Source organism: Salmo salar, chromosome ssa14 (assembly GCF_905237065.1).
Source record: "Salmo salar chromosome ssa14, Ssal_v3.1, whole genome shotgun sequence".
Classification (NCBI taxonomy): Eukaryota; Metazoa; Chordata; class Actinopteri; order Salmoniformes; family Salmonidae; genus Salmo; species Salmo salar.
The window spans coordinates 4,644,063-4,671,484 of record NC_059455.1 but is presented as its reverse complement, the minus strand read 5'-3'; the positions used below and the strand labels follow the sequence as shown (position 1 = coordinate 4,671,484).

At 42.6% G+C, this 27,422-nt stretch overlaps 1 protein-coding gene across 1 annotated transcript; it reads left to right on the top strand.

The window, feature by feature from the left end:
* On the top strand, positions 1-25,052 carry si:ch1073-184j22.1 (erythroferrone). The gene is made up of 8 exons (XM_014139157.2): positions 1-1,274; positions 1,558-1,674; positions 5,215-5,331; positions 20,523-20,650; positions 21,034-21,145; positions 23,293-23,374; positions 23,490-23,565; positions 23,878-25,052. Exons 3-8 carry the CDS (start codon positions 5,304-5,306, stop codon positions 23,974-23,976), a joined length of 525 nt encoding a protein of 174 aa, XP_013994632.2. The 5' UTR covers positions 1-1,274; positions 1,558-1,674; positions 5,215-5,303; the 3' UTR covers positions 23,977-25,052.
* Positions 25,053-27,422: the final 2,370 nt, after the last annotated feature.

The following is a 27,422-nucleotide window of genomic DNA, read 5'->3' as shown; positions in this document are numbered from 1 at the left end:
GGAGGGAATGAAAGAGACCACAAACAAAGAACAGAGACAGGGAAAGAACACAGGGAGGAGGGAGTTAGATAAAGAGAGACAGAATGACGCGGGGCAGACAAGAGGAACAGGGCTGCAGCTGGAAAGAGTGACAGCTCAAGATCAAGAGGCTGATAGAGTGAGAGTGAAGGAGGAGCCCACTAAGAAGGAGGGAGGGAGGAGGAGGAGTCTTGAACAACAAGAGAAAGATTAAAAAAATCGCTTGGGAGAGAGAAAGGTCTACAAACAGAACCAGTCCAAACACAGCCATTACACTGGAGCAGCATGTTGAGCCCAAGGAATATGGATTGAAGTCAAGACAAGTTGGAAATCTATCTGGGAACAGGACACCCTAATTAAACCGACAACCAAAGGAACAACTGCTATAGCGAAGAGAGAAAGACAGACAGTGAGAGGGAGCAAGAGAAGAGAGAGAGAGTACAGGGCAGTGAACGAGTAAGGGAAAAAGAGTGGCTAGACAGAGGAGGGCAAAAGAAGAGAATTAATACCACCCACTGTGCCAATACCACACACAGAGTAAAATTGTTACACACATACACACATTCAAAGACAGAAATCCTGCCTGTGCCACACACACAGTATTTATGTCTCACATATTGGCAATACCACACACACTGAATTTCTCAAACAAGTTTGCATGCAACATATGCAGTAAGTATTCGACACGCTGAAATCAAAACATTTATATCAACAGAAACGGAGAGAAACAAAGAAGATAAAGAGGCATGGAGAGACATTAGAGCGTCATATGGGTTGGTATTACTACGCACAGTGACATAGACAGACAAAACGCAACATAGTGGCATCACGGGGCCTCCACAGGAGAAGGAACTCTTCGAAAACTAACCTGAGGAACTATACTGCCAACTTAACCCCAAAAAATAATCACCACAGAACTGAAGGCCGGTGATTCTTCTACACTTTGACTACAATCCTACTACCATTAACCAGCAGCAAAGCAGAGCAACTGTATTGAGGATCTATCATCTCCGTAGGATGGGTGCCTAAGACAGGCGAGCTGAAGAGCTGTGTCCCTGGAAGGAGCACCACCAGCCCTGCAGCCCCTCCCCATCATGCTGCCCCGGACGGCCCAGGGCAGGGGCACCTTAAGCAGGGTACGAGGGCTCCTGCTGCTGCCCCTCCTAATGGTTCTGCTGGTGACTTTTTGTGCTGCACAGAGCGAGAAGAGTCAGGAGAACCAGGGAGAGAATAACACTGGCAGTACGGAGAGCCCGGTACGTCTCTATTTTCACACACACCATTACCAATACGTCTCTCACATGTACACACATAATCGCACATTAACAATTAAACATGTTTTTTTCTCTCCAAATGGCAGTATGTGCCTGACTTGATGAATGACTGTTATGATGGGTATAAGGTAGTGAGTCAGATATAATTGCTGTGGTAAATATTATGATATTGCTGTTCAGTGTGAGGACCAAGTGGTTACAGTCTGTATGGTTTAAGGGGATATTTTTCAACATTCATGGTAGTAGTAACTCATTGTAATTGCAGGAGACTGTCTCCTCAGATGTGGCCATCGTCAGTCCTCGTAACTCCTGGCTCGTCTTCAGACACAACTCCAACAAAGGAGAGAACAAGAAGACCAAGCCACCAAAGAGGGCATCTAAGGTGAGTAGATATACAAATGGAAACCCACACAGATCTACACAGAAGGCTAATACAAGCCTAGCTAACACAGGTACAAGCTAGCTAACACAGGTACATTCACATTCTGGCTTATATAAGCACTGACAAAAATAGAAACACAACATGCAAAGATTTTACTGAGTTAGAGTTCATATAAGGAAATTGGTCAATTTAAATAAATAAATTAGGCCCTAATCTATGGATTTCACATGACTGGACAGCAGCGCAGCCATGGGTGGGCCTGGGAGGGCATAAGCCCACCCACTGGGGAGTCAGGCCCAGCCAATCAGAATGAGTTTTACCCCACAAAAATACTTTATTACAGACAGAAAAACTCCTTAGTTTCATCAGCTGTCCGGGTGGCTGGTCTCAAACGATCCCGCAGGTGAAGAAGCCGGATGTGGAGGTCCTGGGCTGGTGTGATTACACGTGGTCTGCGGTTGTGAGGACATACTGCCAAATTCTCTAAAATGACGTTGGAGGAGGCTTATGGTAGAGAAATAAACATTAAATTCTCTGGCAACAGCTCTGGTGGACATTCCTGCAGTCAGCATGCCAATTGCATGCTCCCTCAAAACTTGAGACATCTGTGGCATTGTGTTGTGTGACAAAGTGCACATTTTAGAGTGGCCTTTTATTGTCCCTAGCACAAGGTGCACCTGTGGAATGATCATGCTGTTTAATCAGTTTCTTGATATGCCACACCTGTCAGGTGGATGGATTATCGTGCCAAAGAAATGCTCACAAACGGGGATGTAAACTTTTTTTGTGGGTATGGAACATTTCTGGGATCTTTTATTTCAGTTCCTGAAACATGGGCCCAACATGTTGCGTTTATATTTTTGTTCAGTATATATACAGTGCCTTCAGAAAGTATTCATACACCTTGACTTATTCCACATTTTGTTGTGTTACAGCCTGAATTCAAAATGTATAAAATCTTTTTTTTCACCTATTTACACGCAATACCCCATAATGACAAAGTGAAAACATGTTTTTAGAAATGTTAGCAAATCCATTAAAAATGAAATACAGAAATATAAAATGTACATAAGTATTCACACCCCTGAGTCAATACATGTTAGAATCACCTTTGGCAGCTATTACAGCTGACAGTCTTTCTGGGTTAGTCACTAAGAGCTTTGCACAACTGGATTGTACAATATTTGCTCATTATTATTTTTACAATTCTTCAAGCTCTGTCAAGTTGGTTGTTGATCATTGCTAGACAGCCATTTTCAGCCATAGATTTTCAAGCCGATTTAAGTCAAAACTGTAACTATGCCACTCAGAAACATCTATAGTCGTCTTGTAAGCAACTTTAGTGTATATTTGGCCTTGTGTTTTAGGTTGCTGTCCTGCTGAAAGGTGAATTTGTCTCCCAGTGTCTGTTGGAAAGCAGACTGAACCAGTTGTTCCTTTAGGATTCAGCCTGTGCTTAGCTCTATTCTGTTTCTTTTTATCCTAAAAATCTCCCTAGTCCTTGCTGATGACCATGCTTTAAAATATGAAGAGTTGTACTCAGTGATGTGTTGTGTTGGATTTGCCATAAAAATAAAGCTATGTATTCAGGACGTAAAGTTCATTTCTTTGCTACATCTTCTGCAGTTTTACTTTCATGCCTTATTGCAAACAAGATGCATGTTCTGGAATATTTTTATTCTGTACAGGCTTCCTTCTTTTCACTCTGTCATTTAGGTTAGTATTGTGGATTAATTACAATGTTGTTGATCCATCCTCAGTTTTCTCATATCACAGCCATTGAACTCTGTAGCTGTTTTAAAGTCACCATCGGCCTCATGGTGAAATCCCTGAGCGGTTTCCCTCCTCTCTAGCAACTGAGTTAGGAAGGACATACATATCTTTGTAGTGACTGGGTTTATTGATACACCATCCAAAGCGTAATTTATAACGTCACCATGCTCAAAGGGATATTCAATGTCTGCCTTTTTTTTACCCATCCACCGATAGGTTCCGTTCTTTACGAGGCAATGGAAAATTTCCCTCGTCTTTGTGGTTGAATCTGTGTTTGACATTTAATGCTCGACTGAGGGACCTTACAGATAATTAATTGTATGTGGGGTACAGAGATGAGGTAATCAGTCAAAATTCATGTTAAACACTATTATTGTACACAGAGTAAGTCCATGCTACTTATTATGTGACTTGTTAAGCTTTTTTTTCTCCTGCACTTATTTAGGCTTGTCATTACAAAGGGGTTGAATAGTTACTGATTTGACATTTCAGTTTTTCATTTTACTTGAATTTGTAAGAATTTCGAAACATTTTTGTGTGTATGCCAGTGACACGAAATCTCAATTTAATCAATTTTAATTTCAGGCTGTAACACAACAAAATGTGGAAAAAGTCAAAGGTTTGAATACTTTCTGAAGGCACTGTAGGTTTAATCTATATAAGTTTAAATAAGTATACTGCTAAGCAGGTATGACGGTAACATAAGCGAAAACAGGTGAAATGGGTTCAAAGAAGCTAATGTTAGGCTAACACGTCAAAAGTCATACCAGGTAATCAATTTGTGTAGCTGAAGTGTTTAAAATATAAAGGTAATTTATAACTGAGCCGACATATGCAGTGTTTACCGTGAATACAGTCTCCGCTAAAGTGGGACCATTGCCTTAAAATCTGAATCACGCTGTAAAGCTGAACTTCAGCAATGTGGATTGAATAGAGCCCCTAGTGTCAACACAGTTGAATAAATACTGAGCAGTATAGTCACCTAGGCTATGTGTGGGTTCCCCTGGATTTACAATTAGCAGCAGGTGTATTGCTAACAGCTAAATAAATATACAGTACATGTGTGCAGCATTAAAAAGATGGATACAGGTTAGTTTATATAACAACATAGCTATTGAAAGAGAGGCTGCACTTAATTACCAAAAACCTATGTATTTACATGGTAGTTAAGGTATGTACAATGTAATCACTCTAGGTACATATTATTACATATGTATTACAACTGCACAATATCAAGGATTTGGACAAACTCTCAATGAAGACAACTGAATGCTGGTGAGCGAATGGGTCTACATTAGATACACTGTGTCTTTGTTGTTCATTTCATTCATTGTAAGTCAAGGTAGATATCCTTATGTTTCACCTTAGTTCAAATTCAAATACACATGCGATAGGAGGGGTCTGAGCATTGGTAGTTTAGGGCGCCCGCTCAGGAAGAAGTAAGGCATCTCTGCTATTTCGTGTTAGATGGTGGGAGTGATAGATTGCTTAATTGTAACAGGTGCCAATTCGACCAAGTTGTCAAAATGATGGGCAATGATTTTAATAAAAAAAGAGTGGCTAGGTATACCGCATTTAATCTGGATTTGATGATGGCAATTTATAGTCTAGCATCTCTTGCTTGCTTTTTATCATGATCCATCGAGAATAACTGTAGCCAATCAGTTTTAGGTGTAGACGCCTTTAGATATTCCCGTTTGTCTGAACTCATTGAGGACTGATCATCGAGGACTGGTTTCATAATTGTTTTTTTGTCTCTGTCTGTAGCATGGTCTACCGGGCCCCCCCGGACCACCAGGCCCTCAAGGGCCACCCGGCCCCCCCCCGCCCCCCTGTTACCTCAGCAGGAAGAGCTGATGCAGGAGTTCCAGCTACGACTGAGAGGTACGTAAGAACAGAACAATGGCAGACTCTGAAATTAAGAGACAGACCTGGATGTCAACCAGTTATTGGTCTCCACTAGGCTGCGACATAGTGTCAAGTGTATCCTAAGGTTCAAATTTTGTTCAATCATGGCCTGGGGTGGTCTAGCGGTTACAGGCCCATCGTGTCGATTCTGGCCCACGCCCTTCTGGCACAAAGAACTCGATCCCCCGATTGGCTTGATATATTTACACATTTCAAATATGGACAGTCCAGGGATATTTTACCCCCGATCTTGATAATAAATTACCATACCAGACACTTTTGGATAACAGAAATAGGGAACAATTATAACAATAGGCCTCACAAACATGAGTTTCCATTCATACAAAATGTTGGGTAAATTTCCACAGTAGGTTTGCTGTGGTAAACAATTAAATACGCCATTAGTCTGTTCAAAAAGGTCTAAGTTGTTCCGATTACAATACCAACCAGAGGCGAACATATCTTAAGACTTTGGTTGCAAGCAGGACTACGGTAATTCCGACATATTTTAGGAAGCGGTAATGAGGTGACCAATAATGGTGACAGTTGAGATCAGCTGTGTGGGGGAATTTAGAGCGTATTGATGGTTTATTGAGACATCAGGTGGCGATAATCTAGTGCAATCGATGGTTGCAATAGGCCCCATATTTGATTATATTCCAATTGGCTACATTCTGTAGGCTACCCGTTTGCCTATTAATCGTCACATAATTGTGACAATGGTGCTAGTACGAACTCGGACCCAGGCGCAGAGAAACACAGCAGGCAGAGGTAAGGCTACATCCAGAATATTTACTTAAGGTCTTCATAGCAAAACATCAAAGCAAGGGCACACGAGAACACTGAACAAAACATGAGACCTGAGCAACTGGCCCAGTCCACAGAGGAACCCAAATAGTCATCCAGCAGGTGATCCCAATAAGCCCAATCAGGGTCACCTGGATACTAGATATAACCCAAGGGTGCTCTCCAGTGGCAACCTCAGGTAGTACACTCAAGGGAGAAAACCTGACCTGTGACAGGACCCCCCCTACCCCCTCAAGGAATGGCTCCTGACGTTCCACCAGGGGTAGCTGAACGTCGACGAATGAGTCCGGGGTCCAAAATGTCCCGGGCCGGAACCCAGGAACGTTCCTCAGGCTCGTAACCCTCTCAGTCCACGGGACACTGAGTCCCTCGCCGGAACTGACGACTGGAGAGGATGCGTCGCACCGTGTAGGCTGGGTGTCCCGCTATCATGCGAGGCGGAGGTGGAGGCCGAGTGGCCAGAACCAGAGGACTGTACACCACAGGCTTGAGTCTGGAGATGTGGAAGGTGGGATGAACCCACATGGACCAGGGAAGACGAAGGCGATAGGCTATTGATTGATGCGCTGTAGAACCTTGAATGGCTCAACGTACCGGGGAGCCAACTTCCTTGCTTCCATGCGTAGAGGCAGATCCCTAGTAGACAACCAGACCATCTGGCTAGGACGCAGGAGGAGACTCGGGCGGCGATGACGGTTGGCCTGTTGTTGAACCCGAGCTGAGGACCTCAGGAGCACTGACCAAGCCCTCTTCCAGGTCCAGCGGCAATGAGAGGTGAGGCATTGAGCTGACAGAACCGTCACTTCAATCTCCTGACCTGGAATGGTGACAGGCCAGTGGAGGAACACTGGAGAGTGTTGTGTGCATACTCCACCCAGGGAAGGTGCTGACTCCAAATGACGGGGTTGGCGGACACACAGCACTGTAAGGTGGTCTCCAGATCCTAGTTCACCCGCTCAGTTTGACCATTGGACTGAGGGTGATAACCTGAGGACAGACTGGCTGATGACCCCTGAAAAGTACAAAATGCCCTCCAAAATCTGGAGGCAAACTGGCCCCGGTCGGAGACTATGTCCAGAGGAAGTCTGTGAAGGCGGAAAACTAGCTGAGCAGTCTCACGGCAGATGGGAGTTTAGGGAGCAGAATGAAATGTGCCTCCTTGGAAGAGCAGTCCACAATGACCAGAATGACCGTGTGTCCCTCTGAGGATGGAAGGCCTGTGATTAAATCCATAGAGAGATGGAACCATGGTTGAATGTGTTGGCAGCGGATGAAGAAGCCCCAGAGGCTGCTGACTAGGAGTCTTGTTCCGGGCGCATGTCGGACAGGCAGCCACAAAGGTCCGAGTATCTGCATTCACCGAGGGCAACCAAAACCTCCTCCTAAAAAACTCTAGCGTTCACTGCCCTCCCGGATGAGAGGTGAGATGCGACGAGTGAGCCCACTGAAGAACAAAAAGTATGTTAGGTGGACAGCTGTCTGGAACTGCCTCCCTACCTTGCACCTCCCTCACTACAGTCTCTATACCCCAGGACCCCCCGGCACGGGGATGAGCGACCTGGCGATGATGGGTTCGAACGGCCGATCCTCACTGGAGCTAGGGAACTGGCAAGAAAGGGCATCTGGCTTCACGTTCTTAGACCCCGGACGGTAAGATAACGTGAATCTAAACCAAGTGAAGAAGAGAGCCCAACTAGCCTTTCGGGGGTTGAGGCATTTAGTCTTCTGGATGGAGGCCAGGTTCTTGTGGTCAGTCCAAACCGTAAAGGGATGTTCCGAGCCCTCCAACCAGTGCCGCCACTCCTCCAAAGCCAGTTTGACTGCAAGAAGCTCCCGATTGCCGACATCATAGTTACTCTCCTCTGGAGTGAGACGCCTAGAGAAGGCGGCACAGGGATGAAGCTTTAGGTCTTTCACCGAGCGCTGAGACAGAACCGCCCCCACGCCAATGTCAGAGGCATACACCTCTATCACGAAGGGAAGAGAAGGATCCACATGAACGAGAATGGGTGCAGAAGAAAACCAACGTTTCAGGTCCTGGAACGCCTTCTCTGCAGCAAGGGTCCAGCATACATGCCCAGCCGAGCCCTTGGTGAGCATTGTCAATGGCGCCGTCAACGGTTCTTGATGGTAATGTTATTTAAACCCCGGTAATCAATACAGAGACGTAATCCCCCATCCTTCTTCCTAACAAAGCAAAAACCCGCACCTGCAGGTGAAGTGGATGGCCGAATAAAATCAGCCGCCAGCACCTCCTCAATATAACTGTTCATGGCTGCAGTCTCTGGACCTGAGAGAGAATACAGCCCTCCTCTCGAAGGAGTGGTACCGGACAGGAGGTCGATGGCACAATCGTAGGGCCTGTGAGTAGGTAGTTTGCTGGCCCTTTGTTTGCTGAAGACCTGACCCAAATCCCAGCAATCCCGAGGTACGCAGTAACGGTCAGGCTTGTCATTCCCAGCTAGCGGAACAGGAGCAGAAGTCTCCAGACGAACAGGTCTGGAAAGGTGTGGAGAGAGCTGCTGGCAGGTGAACTGGCATGAAGGATTCCATCCCAGAACGCTTCCCGAAGGCCAGTCAATTTGAGGATTATAGGTGGAAAGCCATGGATGTCCAAGAACCAGGGGAAGCTCAGGAGAGTCCACCAGATGTAACTGAATAAGCTCCACATGGTCATCCAGAACTCGTAGCTGAATAGGCATGGTGAGTTGCTTCACCTTCCCAGACCCTAGAGGTTGACCATCCAGCGCAGTGACCGACAATGGAGTGTCCAGCTTAGTGAGTGGCAGCCTCTGTGGGCGAGCTAATGTGCGATCCAGAAAACAGCCAGTAGCCCCAGAGTCTATGAAAGCAGGAATGTCCAACTGTCCATTGTCCCACCGCAGGTTGGCCGGAAGCAAGGTGCGTACCGTATCGGCCGCAGGAGACCATCTGACTCTCCAGAGCGGAAAGTCTGGTGCCTCCCAATTGCATCGGATCCTCTGAAGTAGAGGTCGACCGATTATGATTTTTCAACGCCGATACCGGTACCGATTATTGGAGGGCCCAAAAAAGCCGATGCCGATTAATCAGCCACTTTTTTTATTTATTTATTTGTAATAATGACAATTACAACAATGCTGAATGAACACTTATTTTAACTTAATATCAATATCAATGAAATCAATTTAGCCTCAAATAAATAATGAAACATGTTCAATTTGGTTTAAATAATGCAAAACAAAGTGTTGGAGAAGAAAGTAAAAGTGCAATATGTGCCACGTAAGAAAGCTAATGTTTAAGTGCCTTGCTCAGAACATGGGAACATATGAAAGCTGGTGGTTCCTTTTAACATGAGTCTTCAATATTCCCAGGTAAGAAGTTTTAGGTTGTAGTTATTATAGGAATTATAGGACTATTTCTCTCTATACGATTTGTATTTCATATACCTTAGACTATTGGAAGTTCTTATAGGCACTTTAGTATTGCCAGTGTAACAGTATAGCTTCCGTCCCTCTCCTCGCTCCTACCTGGGCTCAAACCAGGAACACATCGACAACAGCCACCCTCGAAGCAGCGTTACCCATGCAGAGGAAGGGAAACAACTACTCCAAGTTTCAGAGCGAGTGACGTTTGAAACGCTATTAGCGTGCACCCGGCTAACTAGCTAGCCATTTCACATCGGTTACACCAGCCTAATTTTGGGAGTTGACAGGCTTGAAGGGGTGGGTATAATTTGTGGAACGTTCCAACAGGAATCTGTTCCAAAAAACGTAAAGTAAAAGGTTGCCAACCAACAATGCATACAAAGTAGCAACGCATACAAACCTAGCTAACTAGCTGCCGAATAGGCATCAACTCACCACGTAGCTTATTCTTAATGTTTGTCCATAGGCAAACAGACATGTGAGGAGAGACATTTTTCGGAATAAACGTGATGAGTGAAAAACGCAATGAAATAGACCACTCCCTACCTGGTATCTTATTCTGCCGCTATACAACTTTGTATGCGTTGTTTTTTGGAAACCTTGTTATTTACAATGTTTTTGGAATAGATTCCTGTTGGAACGTTCCACAAATTATACCCACCCAGGTTGAAGTCATAACCTCTCTGGGCTAAGCGGGACGAAATCGTGCCCACCTACGCAACAGCCAGTGTAATCCCGTGGCGCGATTTTCAAATACCTTAGAAATGCTATTACTTCAATTTCTCAAACATATGACTATTTTACACCATTTTAAAGACAAGACTCTCGTTAATCTAACCACACTGTCCGATTTCAAAAAGGCTTTACAACGAAAGCAAAACATTAGATTATGTCAGCAGAGTACCCAGCCAGAAATAATCAGACACCCATTTTTCAAGCTAGCATATAATGTCACAAAAACCCAGAAGACAGCTAAATGCAGCACTAACCTTTGATGATCTTCATCAGATGACACACATAGGACATTATGTTATACAATACATGCATGTTTTGTTCAATCAAGTTCATATTTATATCAAAAACCAGCTTTTTACATTAGCATGTGACGTTCAGAACTAGCATACCCCCCGCAAACCTCCGGTGAATTTACTAAATTACTCACGATAAACGTTCACAAAAAACATAACAATTATTTTAAGAATTATAGATACAGAACTCCTTTGTGCAATCAAGGTGTCCGATTTTAAAATTGCTTTTCGTTGAAAGCACATTTTGCAATATTCTGAGTACATAGCCCAGCCATCACGGCTAGCTATTTAGACACCCACCAAGTTTAGCCCTGACCAAACTCCGATTTACTATTACAAAAGTTTGATTACCTTTGCTGTTCTTCGTCAGAATGCACTCCCAGGACTGCTACTTCAATAACAAATGTTGGTTTGGTCCAAAATAATCCATCGTTATATCCAAATAGCGGCGTTTTGTTCGTGCGTTCAAGACACTATCTGAAGTGGAAATAAGGGTCACGAGCATGGCGCAATTCGTGACAAAAAATTCTAAATATTCCATTACCGTACTTCGAAGCATGTCAACCGCTGTTTAAAATCCATTTTTATGCCATTTTTCTCGTAAAAAAGCGATAATATTCCGACCGGGAATCTACGTTTAGGTAAACAGAGGAAAGAAAACAAAGCATTCGGTCGACGCGGGCACGCGCCTGAGTCTCACAGTACTGTAACCAGCCACTACCCAAACGCGCTACTTTTTTTCAACCAGAGCCTGCAAAGCCACGATTCAGCTTTTTGCCCCCTTCTGAGAGCCCATGGGAGCCGTAGGAAGTGTCACGTAACAGCAGAGATCCTCTGTAATGGATAGAGATAATCAAGAAGGGCAAGAAATTGTCAGACAGGCCACTTCCTGCATGGAATCTTCTCAGGTTTTGGCCTGCCATATGAGTTCTCTTATACTCACAGACACCATTCAAACAGTTTTAGAAACTTAAGGGTGTCTTTTCTATCCAAAGCCAATAATTATACGCAATTTCTAGTTACTGGGCTGGAGTAGTAACCAGATTAAATCGGGTACGTTTTTTATCCAGCCGTGTCAATACTGCCCCCTAGCCCTAACAGCGCAATGCTTGAAGCACAGCGAAGGGCTGTTTGAATGAATGCTTACGAGCCTGCTGCTGCCTACCACTGCTCAGTCAGACTGCTCTATCAAATCATAGACTTAATTATAATATAATAAACACACAGAAATACGAGCCTTAGGTCATTAATATGGTAGAATCCGGAAACTATCATCTCGAAAACAAACGTTTTTTTCTTTCAGTGACATACGGAACCGTTCCGTATTTTATCTAACGGGTGACTAAGTCTAAATATTCCTGTTAGGCATTGATGTTTATGGTTAGGTACATTGGTGCAACGACAGTACTTTTTTCGCAAATGCGCTTGTTAAATCAACACCCGTTTGTCGAAGTAGGCTGTGATTCAATGAAAATTAACAGGCACCGCATCGATTATATGCAACGCAGGACACGTTCGATAAACTAGTAATATCATCACCCATGTGTAGTTAACTAGTGATTATGTTAAGATTGATCGTTTTTTATAAGTCTAATGCTAGCTAGCAACTTACCTTTGCTTCTTGCTGCCCTCGCGTAACAAGTAGTCAGCCTGTTAATCCTTGTGGAGTGCAATGTAAGGCAGGTGGTTAGAGCATTGGACTGGTAACTGAAGGTTGCAAAAACGAATCCCCCCTGAACAAGGCAGTTAACCCCCGTTTCTAGGCCGTCATTGTAAATAAGAATGTGTTCTTAATCTGACTTGCCTAGTTAAATAAAGGTGTAAAAAAAAAGAAGAAGAATAATAATAATTAAAAAAATAATCGGCAAATCGGTGGCCAAAAATACCGATTACCGATTGTTATGAAACCTTGAAATCAGCCCTAATTAATCGGCCATTCCGATTAATTGGTCGACCTCTACACTCAGAGTTCCAATGTGGCAATTGTTTGCTTGCCGAGGATTATACGCTTGAGATGGCTTCCTTGATCACACAGGTCGCCAGCTTACGTAAGAAACTGGGGCAAACGCAGAGTGGAATGTTAACCTTTTCTACACCGGTGGCTGGGCGGCGTTCACGCTTGCTGGATGCATCTCCGCCTTATCGTTTGTTGTTATCATACTGGCCGGTGTTGCCTGGAGTTCATTCACCAGGGGAGCCATCTCCTGCCTCTCCTCCCCCATCTGATAGCGGAGTCAATGGAGCACTGCAAGAGGAACATGGCAATCAACGATGGTCGCATGTCACAAGCCGTGGAAGCCGAAGACAGCGGCCTCTCGCAAAGCAGTCTACACTCCCAACGAGAGGCCCAGAGCGGATACAACCAACGAATAGTTCCGCCGTCCTGGAGCCTGATCTTCCTGCACCTGTGTCTGCGGCCGCAGTGCCTACTCCTACAATTTCGAAGTCGATGTCGGCAACCTGCTCTGGATCGACCGGGGCTTCTCCATCTGTCGGAGGCCTGCACCAGGCGCCAGGAGCAATGGGCTCAGGTTATCCTGCCTCTCGCCCATCCATAAAGGGTTCTCCAAATCTTTTGACGCGTGGGAGCCATCGGATTATCTTGTCCTTCTCACCAACCATGATTTTGGACAGCTCTCGGTGCAAAAACAATGTCCTATCCAGGAGCGCGAGTAATTTACATTACTAAACTGCTCCCGAATGTACTACGTCAGGACATGGAAATTGATTCTATCGTAGTCCATGTGGGTTTTAATGACATTATGAAGGGCAGCTCTGAACAGTTCAAACTGGATTTTAAAAAGCTGATTGACTCTCTTCTAGACACTAATAAAAGACCCATCATATCTGGCCCTGTGCCCTCTCTGAATTGTGGCATTGAACACTTTAGCGGGATTCTTTCTCTTCACAACTGGCTACGTGATTATTGCAGCTCAGTGAGTGTAACTTTTGTTGACAATTTTGATACCTTTTGGAAACAAAACATGTTTTATAAGGAAGATGGGATCCATCCAAATCATTTGGATACCTGTACCCTTTCACAGCATTATAAGGCTACATTGAGACAATGACTTATCAATGACCCAAGCCCAGCTCAGTAAATCCCTACAATTGTGCCACTGAGTTGTCATAATGCTTCAGCAACTGTACATTATATCAGGGGTGTTGGTAGACACAATGTAAGTAACCTAATTTATTGATGTAAAGAATATTTGTTGGTCTCTGGTGTGTAATGAGGGGCAAACAGATGCTGCACTTGACACATTTATTAAATTGCTTATTCCAGTTACTAATAAGCATGCACCCATTAAGAAAATGATTGTAAAAGCTGCTAAATCCCCGTGGATTGATGAGGAATTGAAAAATTGTATGGTTGAGAGGGATGAAGCAAAAGGAATGGCAAATAAGTCTGGCTGCACAACCGATTGGCAAACAAATTTCAAACTGAGAAATCATGTGACTAAACTGAATAAAAAGAAGAAACTACACTACGAAACAAAGATAAATTACATAAAGAATAATAGTAAAAACTTTGGAGCACCTTAAATAAAATGTTGGGAAAAAAGGCAAACTCATCTCCATCATTCATTGAATCTGATGGCTCATTCACCAACTGATATTGCCAACTACTTTAGTTGTTGGCAAGATTAGCACATTTAGGCATGACATGCCAGCAACAAACACTGACACTACACATCCAAGTATATCTGACCGAATTATGAAAAATGATTGTTGTCTATCAACAATGACAAGCCAACAGGGTCTGACAACTTGGATGAAAAATTACTGAGGATAATAGTGGACGATATTACTACTCCTATTTGCCACATCTTCAATTTAAGCCTACTCGAAAGTGTGTGCCCCCAGGCCTGGAGGGAAGCAAAAGTCATTCCGCTACCTAAGAATAGTAAAGCCCCCTTTACTGGCTCAAATAGCCGACCAATCAGCCTGTTATCAGCCCTTGGTAAACTTTTGGAAAAAATTGTGTTTGACCAGATACAATGCTATTTTACAGTAAACAAATTGACAACAGACCTTCAGCACGCTTTTAGGGAAGGGCATTCAACAAGCACAGCACTTACACAAATGACTGGCTGAGAGAAATTGATGATTGTGGGGCCTGTTTTGTTCAACTTTAGTGCGGCTTTTGACATTATCAATTATAGTCTGTTGCTGGAAAAACGTATGTTTATGACTTTACACCTCCTGCTATATTGTGGATTAATAATTACCTGTCTAACAGAACACAGAGGGTGTTCTTAAATGGAACCCTCTCCAACATGATCTAGGTAGAATCAGGAATTCCCCAGGGCAGCTGTCTAGGCCCATTACTTTTTTCAATCTTTACTAACGACAGGAGATGCGTCCATCCATGAATGATGGATACGGGTAAGATAGTCTACCTAGTTACATTTTCAGATATTACGGGTTTCTAATTTTAACAGAAAGAGCCATTTTCTTGGTTATCTATATCCTAATTGAAGCTAGCTAACATTCAACCTGGTTGGTTAGCTACATGCAGATTCATGTAGGGTAGTAACGTCATGAGTTGTGATTATGGTTAGTTGTTTACCATTGCTAATATTAGCTGGCTGGCTCGCTAGCTAACGTTACATGTATGACCTTATTATTCGTATCTCAGAGCCATTTTCTTAGCTAGCTATTGCCTAATGTTAGCTAGCTAACATTGAACCTGGTTGGTTAGCTACCTGCAGATTCATGCAGGGTAGTAACGTCATGAGTTAGGATCATGGTTCATTGTTTACCTAGCTAGCTAACATTAGCTGGCTGGCTGGCTAGCTAAAGTTATGTGTATGACCTTATTATTCGTATCTCAGAGCCAATTGCTTGGCTAGCTATAGCCTAATGTTAGCTAGCTAACATTGAACCTGGTTGGTCAGCTACCTGCAGATTCAAGCTGGGTAGTAACTCCATGTGATTATGGTTCATTGTTTACCTAGCTAGCTAGCTACATGTCTTAACAAAAGACTCCACTACGCAAGTAAAAATTTCAGGTGCGTTCGTAAATTCAGTCTGGCTATCTACTCCAATTTCAGAGCACTCTCGTCTGAGTGTGCCAGTGCGCAGAATAACTGATGAATTTATGAACTCTCAACACCCATGGAATATGACTGGTGTCAGTAAACGTAGGCAAAAAAGCGTAAATAAATTGTTTCCCAGCAGCACAGTTACAGTCACCATCACTCTGGATAACATGAAAACAGCCTAACCAGCTCTGCTAGGGCGATTCAAATGGTCAGAGTGGGGTGTTCTCTCATTATGTGTCTGGAAGTAGCTAGCAAGTTAGCAAGTTAGCCAATGTTAGTCAGTTATCTTGGGTGCTTGACTGCCGTTGTGAGGTCAGAACGTTCGTTCGGATCAACCCTACTCATCGGCCAGAGCGTCTGGTGTGAGCTCTGAACGCTCCGAGAACGACACGTTTTGAACTTCCGAACGGACAATCTGACAGCACAGTTGTAGTCACCAACGCTCTGGAAAACATAACAGCCTAACCAGCACTGCTAGGGCGAGTAATGTTCAGTGAGCTGTTCTGTCATTTGTGTCTGGAAGTAGCTAGCAAGTTAGCTTGGTTGCTTTACTTCTGTTGTTAGTACACAGCGCTCGAATCAACCCTTAAAGAGATGGGTGGGGCTAAAGCTTCAGAGCGTGTGAACGATGCTGAATGGGTGTAGACAAAGAAGAGCTCTCCAGTAATAGTACCAAAAGATCCAAAGGCCATTTTCTCAAAAGTGAGTTTACAAGTTTAACAACTTTCAAAGCAAAATTGCTTTCCCATTGTTCCTCATCTGTAGTGTATGATATACCATTTTGTATCTGAGTCTCTACATTTTATCTAATGTAAAATACACAACTTCAAATGTTTCTACATAAGACCGGTCAGTCACATTTATGAGAGGTATTGACATGTTGAATGCACCGAGCTGTTTGTCTAAACTACTGGCACACAGCTCAGACACCCATGCATACCCCACAAAACATGCCACAAGAGGTCTCTTCACAGTTCCCAAGTCCAAAACAGACTATGGGAGGCGCACAGTACTACATAAAGCCATGACTACATGGAACTCTATTCCACATCAAGTAACTGATGCAAGCAGTAAAATTAGATTTAAAAAACAAATAAAAATAAACCTTATTGGACAGTGGGGACTGTGAAGCAACACAACCATAGGCACAGACACATGCATACACACACACACACACACACACACACACACACACACACACACACACACACACACACACACACACACACACACACACACACACACACACAATAACATAAGCACTGTACACACACGTGCACATGGATTTGGTATTGTAGATATGTGGTAGTGGTGGAGTAGTGACCTGAGGGTACAGTGTGTTGTGAATGTATTGTAATGTTTTTAAAATTGTATAACTTCCTTAATTTTGCTGCTAATGGGGATCCCGGATAGATACAAATACAAACAGCATCATCTAGAGTAGCACCATGGTGTAGCCGGAGGACATTTTGTGACTATGACGTATTTTTCTCCGCTATTACAGGAGTAACAAAGGCCTAGTTCACACATTTTGTAGCTTAATTTTTTTTATAGGCTAGGTTGTAGCAACATCATGATGGGTATAGGGCAAATTAAAATATTTGAACTGGGTGAATGGAATATGAATGACAGTCATCCAATATTCTTTTATAGAAATAAGGCCATGCTAATAAAAAAAAAAGATTGTCCTTCCTAATCATAAATGGCACCAACCGCCACTGATCTGAGGACATCATAATGATGACAAGGAGTTGCCTATTAATTATTTGTCTTTTTTAGCAATGACGTCTTATTTTTAAGCAACTACGAAATCATCACTAGCCGTTTAAAACTAGTGGACACCGAAGTTGGGAATCAGTGGCCGCTGAGAACGTTCATAACAATGGAGTGATGTTATAACAATAAACGGCTAGTGATGACCATGAAATCCATAAAAAGGTATCAATTCGATATTGAAGAAAAACCACACCCGACTCTAAAGCAGAACCCACAGTGCTAGTTGTTTGAATCAGAGATCACAATTGTTTATATTTTGCAACATGATTATTGAATTATGACTTATATCTTGATTATCGAATGCAGCCAGAGCTTGAAAACTGTCATCTGAAATGGAAAAAAATAGCCCTAACCCTAAAATACTACAATTGCTGCAAACTGTCACGTCCTGGCCAGTATAAGGGTTAATTGTTATTGTAGTTTGGTCAGGACGTGGCAGAGGGTATTTGTTTTATGTGGTTCAGGGTGGTGTTTTTGTAGTAAGGGCATTTGATTTAGTATTCCGGGATTTATTGGGCACTGTTTGAGATTCATGCATTCTATGTTTAGTCTAGGTAGTCTGTTTCTATATTGAGTTAATTGGGGTGGACTTCCAATTGAAGGCAGCTGTGTGGTGTTGCCTTTGATTGGAAGTCCTATATTAGTTGGGTGTGTTTGTCTGTGTGTTTGTGGGAGATTGTTCTGAGTTTATCCTTGTCCCTTGCCAGACTGTTTGTTGATCGTTCGTTCTCTTTTTGTTATTTTGGTGTTCATTTTGGAATTTAATGCGCCATTTTGGTCCTCCTTAACCAACGACGACCGTGACACAAACAATATACGGAATACATACTCTGCGGTGCATGCAGTGTATTCACACTACAAACACAGCATAACTCAGTACATGCTGCCTAACAATGCACAGCCACTACATTTTCTGTATTGGTTACAGTTGGTTTTTCTAAACAATGTGGGTGAATGTAGGATATTTTAAAAAAAATGCTTGGGAGGCTGTTTGTCTGATTGTGGGCTGGTCTGATCCCTTAATAGAGGTAATTTTCCAGAACGTGGATGTGACTTGGCTGGGCTGTAAAATTCCTCAGATTCCTCCAGACTCGCTAGTGTGTCTTTGTTACTTTGTGTGTGTGCTTGTGCGTGAGTACGTGTGTATGAGGTATTTGTGCTTGTGCGTATGTTTCCAGTTGGCATTTGTGTGTTTGTAATAACTGTCTGTGTGTGGAATGAGAGTTGGCAGGCTGCCATGTGAGTAGACACGGGTCTGTTTGTGCTCTCCGGGAACTGCAGGCTGTTCTCACAGCCCTCTAAAACATAAAGACTTCTATTCACACAGCCGAGCAGGGTGGCGCCGTACACACACTCTCGCAGACACGCTACAGACACTAGCACACAAACTAAAACATACTCTTTAACACTTAAACTCACACACACACACTGCTGATATTCAAACAAATGTATATTCACACCACTGGTGTACCACACACCCCCACAGACCTTCTGGGGGTCGCCCCCCCCCCCCCACCCCCCAGGGAGCATATGAACAAGCCTTAAATATTTACAATTACAGGAAATGTGCTTTAAAACGGCAACATTTTCTCTCAGACTCATTGCAAAATGTGTAGAATCTCAGGAAATTAGCTTTAAAAATGCAAAATCTTCTCTCAGCCTGACATTGACAGACATTGATAGTTCAATTATTTTAATTCCATTTCATTCAGTTTTTTTTTCTGTGAGCTCAATGCACACATTTCACTGCAGTTTCTCTAGAGATAAATCAGATCATGCCTGAACAGTTGGGAGTTGTAGTATCATACAGGCCAATGTTCTACATAGTTTAGTGCACAACATGTGATAATTAATTACAATAGCCATAATCCGTTGCGCAGCTACTTGTCCGGTCTGTTTCTTTTATGCCTGCTACGTAAGGGACAGTAATCAAGAGGGGATGCATAGAAAGCAGTTTCTTTGAGGTATCTCTACCTGAAAATACATCATCTAAGTGATTGATAGTTGATATTCGGCAGTCATAAAACTATGCCTTATTTACTTTGAAGAACTACTTGTGATTTTGTAAGACAGCACAGGCAGCATCTCTATAGAGATGACATGATGACTTGGAATCAAATAATAAAGTCATCAAATAAAACAAATCTAATATACACAATAATTTAAATATTTTATTGAAGTAAAGTAATATGAATAACTGATGGTTAATAAGTGATCAGCAGTCATGGGCAGTCACTACCATCATGGGACTTTTATTAATTGTTTTATTCTGTGTTACAGCATTTAACCCACAATGCATAGTGCATTTAATGTAAAAATATATATATCGAAAGATTAGCTATATAAAAATGTGTAGAATTGCAGGAAATGTGCTTAAAAACAGCAACATTTTCTCTCAGTCTGATGGCAAAGGTGTAGAATAGCATGAAACTGCACATTTTTCTCTTTAGCCCATGGTTTAGGCTAAAGGGGGGTGGGGCTCTTGTGAGGGGGACCTCATGAAACTGCAGTATGCCACTGATTTGCACACATCAACACAGATCAATCTCAAATATATTTATATTAGGCATGTACACGACACTCTCAGATTCTTAATTCAAAAAGCAATGTAAGACAGCAAATCTCACACACCACAACTCAAACATATATTCTTTAAGAATATAAACAACACAAAACAATTCCGTCTTTCACTTCAGAACCTTTTTGATTATTCTGACACTCAATCCACATTAATCTAACTCATCTCCCCTCCTCTTGCCATTACAGAAAACTCATACAGTATCAACATAATCAACATTTATCAAAGCCTGGACTTTTCAAATACTTTGACAATGCATCCTTTCCTTCTTTCCTTCCTTGAAGGTGTTCACCTATCCAGTCATTGATCTGCCTTGACTGGGTAGGTGAAAGCCATGAATAGTCTCTGTGTGCGTCTCAAATAGCACCGTATTCCCTATATAGTGCACACTACTTTTGAACAAAGCTCTATGGGTCCTGATCAAAAGTAGTGCACTAATGAATTGAGGGGAATCTGTCTCTGTCTCTCTTAAAAATAAATAAATAGGTCAACTGATCACAGGAACTCTCTCCCTCTATCTCAGAGATGGCGGGTGGTCCCTGTCTGCTCTGTGAGCGACCTCCCCGTGTGGCCACCGCCTTCCACTGCCGCCTGCACCACCCCCTCACCGTGCCACGCCGCAGTCTGCTAGAGCTGCAGCCATTCAGCAGTGTGAGTGAATCGCTCATACACACACACACACACACACACACACACACACACACACACACACACACACACACACACACACACACACACACCCTAAATATGCCAAGGCAGGCACACACTCACAAACACACATGCATATGGTTACAGACACAACTCACTGGAGCCCCAGGCCTTCAACTGTATGAGTATACACACGCTACAATAAACTCATGCACGTGCACACACATGCACAGTAATATTACATCATCAGATATTAGAGCACCTTCTATCCCTCCAAAAGCAAGTGAAAAAAATGGCCAAATACGACTAGGCTTAAATGGTTTATATTTTAGTAAAGGCAGTATCACTTGACCATTGACCTTTGTCTCCCTGTTTCACCCCTCCAGGTCTCGGACACTGAGCAGAGCCTCCAGAGGGGCCAGGGCTTCAACTCTAGCAGTGGCCGCTACACGGCTCCCGTCTCCGGGTTCTACCAACTCACCGCCAGCCTTCTCATAGGTGAGACTTCCACACCGGCCCATACCAGTGTTAAATTATGGGGGTGAGGGGGTTTGCAGTACATTGGGGCTGAATTGATTCCCATACCACAAAAAGAGGGAGGGAGAGGAAGAGGTTCAAGAGGGAGGAGGACAAATAGATAGAAAACAGAGATATAACAAGGGGAAGAAAAGTGGTTAGACAAGGAAATTAGGAAGATAGGAGCTGGGGAGTGGCTAGGGAGTGAGAGAGGGGGATGGATAGACGGAGAGAGGAGACTATCAAGGAAAGAAGAAAAATGATGGGAAACCATACAAAAGAATGATTTGTACAAACAAACGCATCTCCACAACAGATAAAATACAAATCAACATTACAATAACTCCATAGCAATATACAGTATATATTTTTCACTAAGTAACTTTTCCCTCATAACCTAGAAATATATCTGACCTTATTTTTTGCCTGCAAGAGGCCAAGTGGAGAAGTGAAGATGGCAGCCAGGCAAAAAACGGTTTGAATGTTTTGGGTGTGTCATTGGCTTACACCAATCAGAAGTGGCCTAGGCACTGCCCTGGCCAATCAGTGTCAGATGTTGAGAAGATAAGGCCTGGCCAAGTTCTGAGGAACAGGGGTGGGGTCTTTCCTCAGAAAGTCCACCCAAAGGGAAACCACCCTACACCACCACTGTAATGTGTATGCCTCTGTCAGTGGCCATTTTAGCATGTAAATCTTGGTGGAGCAAAAAAAAAAAGAAGTGGGATGCATGCCAGCAAAACAACTACACGTAAAAACATAGCTGATATGGCAGACTTGCTTAAACAAATGTGGTTTCTAATGACAATTGAGATGTACAAACTATGGCATAAGGGGACGACAAGCAGACAAGAGGCAATCCGTAACTTCGATGAAGACATTAATGAGCAATCGACGACGGACATAGTTAATATAACTATTTGTTCAGCACTTTTGAAATGTACAGCGACAGCATTGAGAACATGGGCCGTTCTTACAGTGTACTCCCTGTACACGTCAGAACCGTAGGATAAATAAATGGGGCATATAAACAGACAATGAAAGCTCTTACAATATTCAGTGATTACATTTCTCTAAAACAGGTTATAGGCTATTTGTTCACCACCAAGTTAGAACAGTAGGCAAAATTAAGAGGTGAAAATAGACGAAATTATTAGGGTGAGGCACATGGACTACTAACAGCTTACTACACAACATATACTTAGTTTTACTTTCTTAGCTACAGTATACATTTCTCCCTTGCGTATTACATCATTTATGCAACAGCATACAATACATTTTTGGACTCACCTTGTGAAGTTGGCGCAGCGGTCCTTTGTTGGCAAATTTTGTCATCAAACTTTGTCATCAAAGTCTGGCATTGAATAGCAGGCTAACGTTAGTGGTTTCTTTGCAACGCTTGCAGTTAGCCACCGATTCCTTCCAAACGACTCATTGTTGAATTTGCGATTTCTCACTTGTTGTGTAATCTTTATGTACAATGGCTGATGAGGACCGATACGTTTTATCTATAATTTCTCTTCATATGACATATGATTTGCCAGTAGATTGTCAACTTGATTTATGATGATGACTGCTAGCTAAGACTTTGAAAGTAAGATGTTGACATGATCAGTCCAATCAAAGCTACAGTAGATATAACGTGATTTGATGTCATTCTATCTGTGGCCAATGACCTTGAGCCTTCTTGGATGGGCACTTCTAATATAACTCTATGGCAGAACCCAAGGGGATAAAATATTCGAGCTCTGAACTTAGAATTGGGGATGACGTACTGTCCCATGAGTGACAGAAAACTGGGCCAATCATGACAGAAAACTGAGCCAATCAGCGCAACGCTCTGTATTTTCTGCTGGCTCGCCCCACCACCACAGAAAGCACTGGGCTAGGCTGACACACCTGCATTTACCCTGACACACCTGACTTACTCAAGAAAGCAAAAAAAGAGACCATGTTTGTATGCGGCTTTATTAACTCAACTACATTTTTTTTTTTTACATTGTTTGCAAACTGATATGTGACACGTATTAATAATGCCAAAATAACAAGCAAAACAGGCAAGCCCCACCTGCCCTGAATGATGGGTTGTCACTGGCCTCTGTGCATGTGATGTAAATGGTGTGTGTTCTCAGAGCCCAATGAGAGGTCACAAGCCAGGATGAAGGATAGTGTGAAGGCTTCCATCTGCATTGAGTCCCTATGCCAGAGCAATGTGTGAGTTCTAGTACACACACGTGCACGCACACACGCACACACAAACAGGGTTGTATTCAATCATTGCCAGTTGTTCCTGCCTGTTTTTCCTGAGCTATGCCTCTGAATGTTCCAGGTCTCTCGATTCGGTGACAGGGGTGGGTAGTTCAGGAGTCTTCAGCATCTTACTGACAGGAACCCTTTACATACAGGTAATATACTCTCTCACACACACAGGGTATTATTACACGTTTACGCACACGCACACACAAACACAGTATAGAGTTAAACGTATATATGGCCACCCATTCACAACAATCTGATATCTGCACACACTCCTATCAACACTCTCATCTCCAGATAAAGACATATACTTTGACAATTATGTGCAATTACCTTGTTTGCCAGGAATGATACTGGCAGTCAGAGTGATAGATGAGCATAAACACTGCTCTTGGTGAAAGGATTGAGAGTAGAGTGCGGAGTGACTGATGGTCTTTAACCCTTTATGTTCTGGCTTGCAGGCGGGGGAGTATGTGTCCATTTTCGTCGACAACGGAACAGGCTCAGCACTCACAGTCCTCCAGGATACTTTGTTTTCCGGGATACTCCTGGGAGTGTGAACACAGTAAAACAAATGATACACACACATACGTAAGCAGATCCACACACACACCCATAGACTGAAATGAACAAATATATTAGACCACGTACAGTACCAGTCAGAAATTTGGACACACCTAATCATTCAAGGGTTTATCTTTATTTGTACTATTTTCTACATTGTAGAATAATAGTGAAGACATCAAAACTATGAAATAGCACGCATGGAATCATGTAGTAACCAAAAAAGTGTTAAACAAATGAAAATGTATTTTATATTTGAGATTGTTCAAAGTAGCCACCCTTTGCCTTGATGACAGCTCTGCACACTCTTGGCATTCTCTAAACAACTTTCATGAGGTAGTCACCTGGAATGCATTTCAATTAACATGTGTGCCTTGTTAAAAGTTAATTTGTGGGATTTATTTCCTTTTTAATGCGTTTGAGCCAATCATTTGAGCCAAACAATCTGGATGGGAAATTACTGAGGATAATAGCAGACGATATTGCCACTCCTATTTGCCACATCTTCAATTTAAGCCTACTAGAGAGCATGTGCCCTCAGGCCTGTAGGGAAGCTAATGTCATTCTGCTACCCAAGAATAGTAAAGCCCCTTTACTGGCTCAAATAGCTGACCAATCAGCCTGTTACCAACCCTTAGTAAACTTCTGGAATAAAATGTGTTTGACCAGATACAATGCCATTTCACAGTAAACAAATTGACAACAGAATTTCAGCATGCTTATAGGGAATGACACTCAACAAGCACAGCAATTACACACGACTGATGATTTGCTGAGAGAAATTGATGATAAAATGATTGTGGGGGATGTCCTGTTAGACATGCAACTTTTGACATTATCGATCATAATCTGCTGCTGGAAAAACGTATGTGTTATGGCTTTACACCCCCTGCTATAATGTGGATAAAGTGTTACTTGTCTAACAGAACACAGAGGGTGTTCTTTAATGGAAGCCTATCAAATATAATCCAGTCAGAATCAGGAATTCCCCAGAGTAGCTGTTTAGGCCCCTTGCTCTTTTTGATTTTTACGAACGACATGCCACTGACTTTGAGTAAAGCCAGAGTGCCTATGTATGCGTATGACTCAACACTATACATGTCAGCTACTACAGCAACTGAAATGACTGCAACACTCAACAAAGAGCTGCAGTTAGTTTCAGAGTGGGTGGCAAGGAATAAGTTAGCCCTAAATATTTCTAAAACTAAAAGCATTGTATTTGGCACAAAACACTCACTAAACCCTAAACAACTAAATATTGTAATCATGTGGAAATTGAGCAAGTTGAGATGACTAAACTGCTTGGAGTAACCCTGGATTGTAACTGTCATTGTCAAAACATATTGATGCAGTAGTAGCTAAGATAGGGAGAAGTCTGTCTATAATAAAGCGATGCTCTGCCTTCTTAACAACACTATCAACAAGGCAGGTCTTACAGGCCCTAGTTTTGTCGCACCTTGACTTTACATACACATTCAGTCGTGTGGTCAGGTGCCACAAAAAAGGACTTAGGAAAAATGCAATTGGCTCAGAACAGGGAAGCACGGCTGGCCCTTGGATGTACACAGAGAGCTAATATTAATAATATGCATGTCAATCTCTCCTGGCTGAAAGTGGAGGGGAGATTGACTTCATCACTACTTTTATTTATGAGAGGTATTGACATGTTGAATGCACCGAGCTGTCTATCTAAACCACTGGCACACAGCGAGGACACCCATGCATACCCCACAAGACATGCCACCAGAGGTCTCTTCACAATCCCCAATTCCAGAACAGACTATGGGAGGCACACAGTACTACATAGAGCCATGACTACATGGAACTCTATTCCACATCAAGTAACTGACGCAAGCAGTAAAATTAGATTTAAAAAACAGATAAAAAAACACATCGTGGAACAGTGGGAACTGTGAAGCAACATAAACATTGGCACAGACACGTGCGCACACACATACACACATACACACACACACGATACACACACGACACACACGCACTATACATACACATGGATTTAGTACTGTAGATATGTGGTAGTGGTGGAGTAGGGGCCAAAGGGCACAGATTGTGTTGTGAAATCTGTGTATGTATTGTATGTTTTTAAAATTGTATAAACTGCCTTAATTTTGCTGGACCCAAGGAAGAGTAGCTGCTGCTTTGACAGCAGCTAATGGGGATCCATAATAAATACAAATACAAATTTGTGTTGTGACAAGGTAGGGGGAGTATACAGAAGATAGCACTATTTGGTAAAAGACCAAGTCCATATTATGGCAAGAACAGCTCAAATAATCAAAGAGAAATGACAGTCCATCATTACTTTAAGACATGAAGGTCAGTCAATGCAGAATATTTTAAGAACTTTGAACGTTTCGTCAAGTGCAGCCGCAAAAAAACATCAAGCGCTATGATGAAACTGGCTCTCATGAGGACCTCCTCAGGAAAGGAAGACCAAGAGTTACCTTTGCTGCAGAGGATAAGTTCATTAGAGTTACCAGCCTCAGAAATTGCAGCCCAAATAAATGCTCCACAGATTTCAAGTAACAGACTCATTTCAACATCAGCTGTTCAGAGGAGACTACGTGAATCAGGCATTCATGGTCGAATTGCTGCCACTACTAAGAAACCACTACTAAATGACATCAATAAGAAGAAGAGACTTGCTTGGGCAATAAACACAAGCAATGGACATTAGACCGGTGGAAATCTGTCCTTTGGTCTGGAGTCCAAATTTGAGATTTTTGGTTCCAACCACCGTGTCTTTGTGAGACGCAGAGTAGGTGAACAGATGATCTCCGCATGTGTGGTTTCTACCGTGAAGCATGGAGGAGGAGGTGTGATGGTGTGGGAGTGCTTTTCTTGTGACACTGTCTGTGATTTATTTAGAATTTAACCTCTTGGGGCTAGGTGGGACGCTAGCGTGCCACCCGTGGTGCACTCCATCAACAGCAGGTGCATTTCAAGAGCGGCAAATTTGAATCCAAATAAATGTCAAAATTCAAATTTTTCAAAAATACAACTATGTTACACCATTTGAAAGATAAACATCTCCTTAATCTAACCACGTTTTACGATTTCAAAAAGGTTTTACGGCGAAAGCATAAATTTAGAGTATGTTAGGACAGTACATTTACAAGAGTTGTGTGTAATGTTTTGTCAAGTCAAAGACAGGGTCACCAAAACCATAAAACCAGCTAAAATGATACACTAACCTTTTACAATCTCCATCAGATGACACTCCTAGGACATTATGTTAGACAATGCATGCATTTTTAGTTCTATCAAGTTGATATTTATATCCAAAAACAGCGTTTTACTATGGCATTGATGTTGAGGAAATCGTTTCCCTCCAATAACCGGCAGTCAAGTCAGCGTCACAAATTAAATAATTAAAATTAGAAAACATTGGTAAAATATTATATTGTCATTTAAAGAATTA

What these genes read in the sequence shown, in the direction of transcription:
- si:ch1073-184j22.1 (XM_014139157.2), top strand. Translation starts at nt 5,304, where the DNA reads ATGCAGGAGTTCCAGCTACGACTGAGAG. An exon ending in AGCTGCAGCCATTCAGCAGT is followed by an intron (nt 20,651 to 21,033) that starts GTGAGTGAATCG and finishes TCACCCCTCCAG; the next exon opens with GTCTCGGACACTGAGCAGAG. An exon ending in CAGGAACCCTTTACATACAG is followed by an intron (nt 23,566 to 23,877) that starts GTAATATACTCT and finishes TCTGGCTTGCAG; the next exon opens with GCGGGGGAGTATGTGTCCAT.